Source organism: Chrysemys picta, chromosome 2 (assembly GCF_011386835.1).
Source record: "Chrysemys picta bellii isolate R12L10 chromosome 2, ASM1138683v2, whole genome shotgun sequence".
NCBI classification, from domain to species: domain Eukaryota; kingdom Metazoa; phylum Chordata; order Testudines; family Emydidae; genus Chrysemys; species Chrysemys picta.
In genome coordinates, this window is record NC_088792.1 from 149,304,147 (window position 1) to 149,311,097 (window position 6,951).

The window sequence follows — 6,951 nt, forward strand, 5'->3', positions numbered from 1 at the left end:
GGGCAGAAGGGGAGGGTCTGGGGGTTAGCCTCCCCGGGCAGCTGGGTCACTGCCCACCTATGCTCCCTCTGCTCTGCCCAAGCCCAGCCTGATCAGCAGCGGAGAGACCCACCTGCTACCTAGATCTCCTGGGCAAGCTCCAGCTCCCAGCTGGCTCCAACTGCAGGCAGCACTGGGTGAGTCCTGTTTCAGGCAGAGGGAGCCTGGCTAGGGAGGCCCACTGCAGTGTTGGGAGAGCAGGAGGGGAGTCCACCCTGGGTGCAGTTTGGGGTGGGGGAGCCTGCAAAGTCACTGTCGCTGCCTTCCCCCATTTCTGCCAGTGCCGAGCTGCTCTGCTCTGCCTAGGTGGGAAAGTGTCTGTCCTCAGGGGTGCTGTTTCCTGGGGGGGGAAAACTGTCCTGGCCCCTCCCAGGATAGTGAAAAACTGGGGACAAATTTGTCTCTCTCATCCCTCCTGTGCACCCAGCATCCTTTATCCAAAATACTCATTTGGCACTGAAGTTAAATAGGTGTTAACAAAATCAGACAAAACAGAGGTTTCAAAGTGTGATTTAAAATCCCTTCCCCTCTCCTTTGCTCAATTTTCTGTCTCTTGACTCATGTGAATGATATCATTTCACTAGTTCTCCTGGTATCATAGGCTTTGTCTGGACTAGCATTTGTATTCCTGTAGTAATTGATTGCCAATTGCTTGTTAAGTGACTGTGGATGCTAATCTAGACACAAACATTTGCAAAGTATCAGGACATGGTGGCTCAGCCTCAAGCAAACCACAAAACTTGTGCCCCAGAACAAACATTTGGGCAGGGAGGGATAGCTCAGTGTTTTGAGCATTGGCCTGATAAACCCAGGGTTGTGAGTTTGATCCTTGAGGGGACCATTTAGGGAACTGGGATAAAAATCTGTCAGGGGATTGGTCCTGCTTTGAGCAGGGGGTTGGACTAGATGATCTCCTGAGGTCCCATCCAACCCTAATATTCTATTCTAAGAGCCTCAGTTATCAACACAATTAGCATTTACAATCAGGTTTCAAAGTAGCAGCCGTGTTAGTCTGTATCCGCAAAAAGAACAGGAGTACATGTGGCACCTTAGAGACTAACAAATTTGTTAGTCTCTAAGGTGCCACAAATACTCCTGTTCTTTTTGCATTTATGATCAATTAACTTGAATGGTTGATTGAAGGGAAGGCTTTGAGCCGGGCCACCTACTTGGAGCCAGCACCCTTATCAAAAGCTTTGGGCTTTGTGAACCGAGGACAGGCAAACAGAGAGAGTTTGCACACAGTGTTTTTGCCTTTCACACTTCTGTGAGCAGTACATACAACATCTGAGGAGCCTCTTAGAAGGAAGACATGGATGTTTGTCTTTCTCCCAGAGGACAGAAACGACTGCCTCTGTACGAAGTGCAAGCTGGTCTCCATATTGGAAGAGAAGGTTAAAGGACTACAGAACCAAGTATCAACCCTGCGCTGCATCAGAGAACGTGAAGACTTTCTGGATAGAAGTCAGCGTTTGGTATTGCAGGCACAGCATGCTGAAGAATCAGAGAGGGCAGTGCAGAATGGGGAAGAAAATTGGCAGTATGTAACCTCCAGAGGAAGAAAGAGGAGAACCTACGAACCCCCGATACAGATAGAGGTAAGAAACCATTTTCAGGCTCTCTGTATAGGTACTACTGCAGAGAAGGATTTGGAAGAGCCATCTGAGGGAAGGGATCAGAAGGAGACCCCATTGGCCAGAAGGCATGGGATGCATTGTCTTAGGGATGGGGGTTCCATGACCACCACTCCCAAGAGGAGGAGATGGGTGGTGGTGGTCAGGGACTCCCTCCCAGAATTGGTGAATTGAAACTAATTGGTGGACAAACTAATGAACTTGACGGGCTACTCCCCCCAGCACTCCCTTTGTGGGGCCTTATAGAGACTTTGGGGAGAAAAATTCACTCCTGGAGTGAGCTTCATCAGCATAGTTGCCATCCCCACCATCTCCTGGGACCATGGGACATCGTCATCCTGATCTTGAGCGATGTCCTGACCAGACGGGGCCAGAGAGAGGGACCCAGACAACATCACCACTCCGCCGGCTCCTGCTAAATCCCAACCCCTACCTGGGATGTGAAACTTTGTCTCTCTCTCTCCAGCCCACGTGTCCTTTTCTTTCCCTCCCTTTGTTCTTCTCTGTGCTAGCCCTCTCCTTTTTCCTTCTGCCTAACAAGAATCTGGCTTAGCCAGGATATTTTGTAGCACTGCTGTAAACCTGTGACCAGAGAGGCAGCTAAAAGCAATGTGCTAACCAGCCCAATGCTGGTCCGAGTTTGCCAGGCCTTGAAGTGGCTGATCAGACCGTGTGCTGGGCTGTGCTTTTCAGCAGGGAGGTTGCAAGTGAGAGTCACACCAGAGACAGAAGCTGCATTTTCTACGTGTGCTGGTTTTTTTTTTCTCCCCCCTTTTGTGCGTTTGTCGTCTTAGGAAACAGGATCAGACTTTAAAAGCAGCAGCAAGGACAGCTCCAGCTCCACTAGCTTCTCCTCTTTTCCCCAAAAGGACAGTTGTGAGCGCCCAGGCCTTACCTTACTTAATACTTTGCATTTCAAAGGCTTTAACTGATTTTTCCGTCTTTTCTGTATCTTTAGTAAATGGTTAAAATGTTTCCAGGTGAGCAGGGCCGGCTCTAGGCACCAGCAAAACAAGCTGGTGCTTGGGGCGGCATTCTGGCGCGGGCCATGCTGCCCCTAAAAATGTGCCCCGGCTGCCCTAACTCACCTCCGCTGCTGCCGCTTGCGCGTCGCTGCTCGCCCTCCCTCCCAGGCTCTCAAACCCAGGAGGGAGGGGGAGATCCCGAGCGGCCGCGGCGCGCGAAACAGCTGATTCGTGCGCCGCGGCCACTCGGGATCTCCCCCTCCCTCCCGGATTTGAGAGCCTGGGAGGGAGGGGGAGCAGCAGCGCGCGAATCAGCTGTTTCGTGCGCCGCGGACCGCTGGGGATCTCCCCCTCCCTCCCGGGTTTGAAACCCTGGGAGGGAGGGGGAGACCCTGAGTGGCCGTGGCGCACGTGCTGCTTCTCCCTCTCCCTTCCTCCCTCCTAGGCTTGAGAGCCTGGGGGGAGGAGGCAGGGCTGGGGATTTGGGGAAGGGGCGGAGTTGAGGCGGGGCCGGGGGGGAGGGGGCGGCCAAAACTGTTTTCGCTTGGGGCGGCAAAAATGCTAGAGCCGGCCCTGCAGGTGAGTTTGCCTGGTATGGAGCAGACTGAGGTCTCTGCAAACAAAACCTGTTGGTCCTTGGACAGTGACTGGGTTATGTTAACACCTTTGGCCCATAGTCCATCCAGATTCCTACAACAGACTCCGCATGCTTGGGGAGTCAGTGGAATACATATGGAGGGAGGGGGTCGTTTCAGCAGAGATTCAGTCCCTTGGCCCAGAAGTGATGGGGTCAGGTGTTTAACAATGGAGATTTGCCAAAGCTTTTATTTGAACCAGTAGAGCAAAGCCCTTGAGAACAGACGTACACTCGTAGAAAAATACTGGAGCATTTCTGGGACCAGGAAGTTCATCTGACTTGGCTTTAAATGTACAGCACCTTCTGCATGCCCTCTGTCCCCAGGTCTCTCCATGCCCAGGGCACACAGAGTGGCATTTCCGGCAAGCCCTGGTGGCCCTGCCCCGGCTCAGCGACGCTGTTCTGGCTCCGTTCCGATATCCGTGGCATGGTCTGACTCCCACTAGTGATTCTGTGCTGTGGATGATGGGCTAGGCTATCAGGCCCACAGCATAATGGGCTGCTCGGTGCTGCGGACCACATCCTGTCTTGCTGCGCTGTGGGAGTAGAGCCCTCACTTGCTCCATCATTTCCAGGAACTCGCTCGTTGCCTGGGCATGAGCGGCAGGCTCCAGTGCCAGGTGCTGGAAGAGGTTGAGGGGCTTGGCGTTCAGGAAGGCTTTGAGGACAGGGATCTGGCTGGACAGGGTGCTGTTTCCGATCAGGAAGTGGTAGAGGAGTTTCTCCTCCAGGCCATGGCACAGGTACAAGAGGATGTCCTGCAGCCTCTGAGCTAGCTGCTCCGGGCCCCATTCCGACCGCGGCAGGAGGAGCAGGAGGTGCATCAGGACGGTTTTGAAGTGGTAGGTGGTGAGGATCCTGTTCTCCAGGGTGGGCAGCCTGCATTCCTTGAGGTGGATGAGGATCTGGAGGCATTTCAGGTGGCAGCTGTCCTGTGGGGCGTACCTGCTCACCATCTGGAAGAACAGCATTTCCTGGACAGCGAAGGTCTCTAGCCAGACTGTGCTGCTCGGGTGGCCCGTCTCAGCCCCGTGGCTGGCCAGGAAGACCTGAGAGTCTCCCCGTTGCACCCCGAGTATGATCTCGATGGAGAGGGCCTTCCCAGACTCGAAAGCCAGCCTGAGTTTGCAGGAGGAGGCGGAGGGCTGGGCTGTGAGCTGGAAGCTGTAGTTGTGAGCCAGGAGCGCCCAGGCCTTGCCTACCAAACTGTGGAACCAGAGGATGGTTTTTCCCACGTCCAGGTGGGAGCTAGTGCACAAGAGGTGCATGCGGAAGGGCCCCTGCTTGTTGTCACTTAGGTCTTCCTCGGAGTGGTGCAGCAGGCAGAGCACGTCCCCCAACAGCCTCTCCCTTTTGCACGTGCACTCCAGCTCCACCAGGATGTGGCCATGCTTCTCCAGGGTGCCCTCAGCGTTCTCCATCTCCAGGCAGAAGGAGTGCCCCTTGGGCGGCAACAGGGGCACGAGCACCTGGTAGGCCTTGGGGTCTCTATGGGGGCACCAGCCTTCAAAAGTGCTGGCCACACCAATGCAGTTCTCCAGCTGTGGGAGGAAGGTCTCGTAGGTGAGGACTCGGCAGACCTCCAGCAGGTTGTTCACCAGGCCTGCCACGAACTCGCAGGTGCTGGCCAGGTCCTTGGACACTCCCTGGAGGTGCTGTTCGTAAAAGTGCTCCAGGGCCTCTCTGTCGGGGAAGTTGGGATGCCAGGTGCAGGAGCCCCTGGGTGCTGCTTTGGCGTCGTCCTCCTCCTCCTCGCTGCTGGCATCCTCGCTGCTGGAGTCGTAGCTGGACTCCAGCTCCAGACTGGGCATGCAGATAATGAGCAGGATAATGGCTAGCGCTCCATAGTGCCACCTATCCCAAGCCATGTCGTTGGGCCCCTGCTCGGCCACCTCCCTCAGTGCCGTGGCCCCCTCCTCCCCCTGGCTCTGGTTTGGACCCAGGCTCTGGCGTGGGCCCGGCCTCTCCTCTTCGTTCCTCTTCTCAAACTCCAACTGCAGGCGCGTCATCTCCAGGGCCAGCCGCTGCTCCTGCTGCTGTACCCTCTGTACTGTTGCTGGGTCCTGCTTGTCGCTGACCATCAGGGGATGGTGCACGATGGCCAGCACCACCATGAAGAGCAGGCTGCCCACAGCCATGGCCTGGAGAAGGGAAGAGAAAACCACTCAGGGGGTGGAGGAGGGAAAGCACCCTCAGGTGCCTGGCTGGGTGCTGCAGGAGCTGTACTGGGAGAGCACACGGCCTCCACCACGAGGCACTGCAGGCCCGGAGCCAGCATTTCACACACCCCGGCCCAGGTGATGGGTGATTTGGGGAGTGGGTGAGCCTGGGGTCTCTGAAGGAAGGAGAGAGGGATTTGGTGTCTAGGGGGCAGGAAGCTGTGAAGTAAGTGGGGTTTGGGCCCCTTGGATGGGGCAGAAGGATGGATGGGGGGTGGGGTATCTGGGGTCTAGACCTGGGGCTTGGGGGAAGGCTGCTTGTGCTGCTGGGGTCGTGGGAGAATGTGGGGGTCAAATTCTAGGTGCATCAGGCATGCTGGCTCTGAGTCCTGGATGGGATTTTCTTTCCCGTTTAGTCCTGAATCTGAACATTTGTTTGATACCAGCCTGAGTCTGACCGCGGGTCTCTGCCCAGACGCATCTTAGTGCTATATCGTTTGATAGCTAATTGCGGGCGAATTAGGAAGGTCGGACTAGTCCACTAGAGTCAACGGGATCGCGATCTAAACAACTCCCTGATGTGGGGAAGGTTTGGAGTCCCCCCCCCAACCCCCACAGCCCTGAGTCTCATGTAGCCCCACAGGAGCTGGAAGTTGAGTGCTGTCTCATTGCCTTGAGGGGCTGCGTTCTGCCAATTTCCTCTCTCTGGAACCACAGGGCCATGGTCAGCTGGGTACAAACGGTTCAGCTCATCCCGCCTCTCCCTTAGAGTGTGGGTCAGTGACCCCAGCTCCAAAGCCAACTGCTTTCAAAGACAATTGGTCCCTTAGTTGAAGGGCTGGAATTTATAGGGGAGCCAAAGAAATCCAAATTGCTGATAGGCAGCATCTGGGCCACTTGCAGTTAAATAATTCTGTCTCCCCCCAAGCTTAGGAAAGGCTAGTTACGAACTAGCCATTAAGGCCACTGATTGGGGGGGCTTCATTTCTGAGCATGTGGCCTGATGTCCAGAAGTGCGGAGCATCCACTACTCCAGTTTGCAGCCGCTCAGCACACCTGAAACTCAGGCCTGTTTGTCTCAAGCTGGGCACTTCAAATTCATGACAGCTCTTGGCAATTTGGTCCAATGCTTCTTAAATGCTGAGGACTCTCTTAAGGAATACGTGCTCCAGCAGTCACGAGGCTTCTCCAAGTCCATGTTCGCTGCTCCGAGCTTTGCCTCGGGGGTCCCCCTCCTCCATCTGCCTCCACCCAGCCTCTCCATACTCACTCTGTGGAGGCGTCAAACTCTCCAAGAGAGGGTGCAGCTTAAGCCAGGGTTGGCCCATGCTACAACCTTGCCAAGAGCAGCCCTCCAGGACGTTCCACTCGCATTGCGCTGGCTGGCCCACCTTCCCCAGCCCTTCCGGCCCGCTGACACCACCCACCTGCCATTATTACCCACTCTCTGTGAAGTCACACCGGCCAGCATCCCTTTAAAGGGGCGGCACACAAAGCTCCACGTGTGCCCTGCAATG

General features: G+C 55.5%; 1 protein-coding gene across 1 annotated transcript; it reads right to left on the reverse strand.

The window, feature by feature from the left end:
- Positions 1–2,312: 2,312 nt before the first annotated feature.
- Positions 2,313–6,092, reverse strand: ITPRIPL1 (ITPRIP like 1). The gene has a single exon (XM_005279264.4). The coding sequence runs from the start codon at positions 5,411–5,413 to the stop codon at positions 3,746–3,748; it is 1,668 nt and encodes a 555-aa protein (XP_005279321.2). The 5' UTR covers positions 5,414–6,092; the 3' UTR covers positions 2,313–3,745.
- Positions 6,093–6,951: the final 859 nt, after the last annotated feature.

Bases quoted from the DNA above. Each gene is read 5' to 3' on its own strand.
- ITPRIPL1 (XM_005279264.4), bottom strand. From the start codon at position 5,413: ATGGCTGTGGGCAGCCTGCTCTTCATGGTGGTGCTGGCCATCGTGCAC.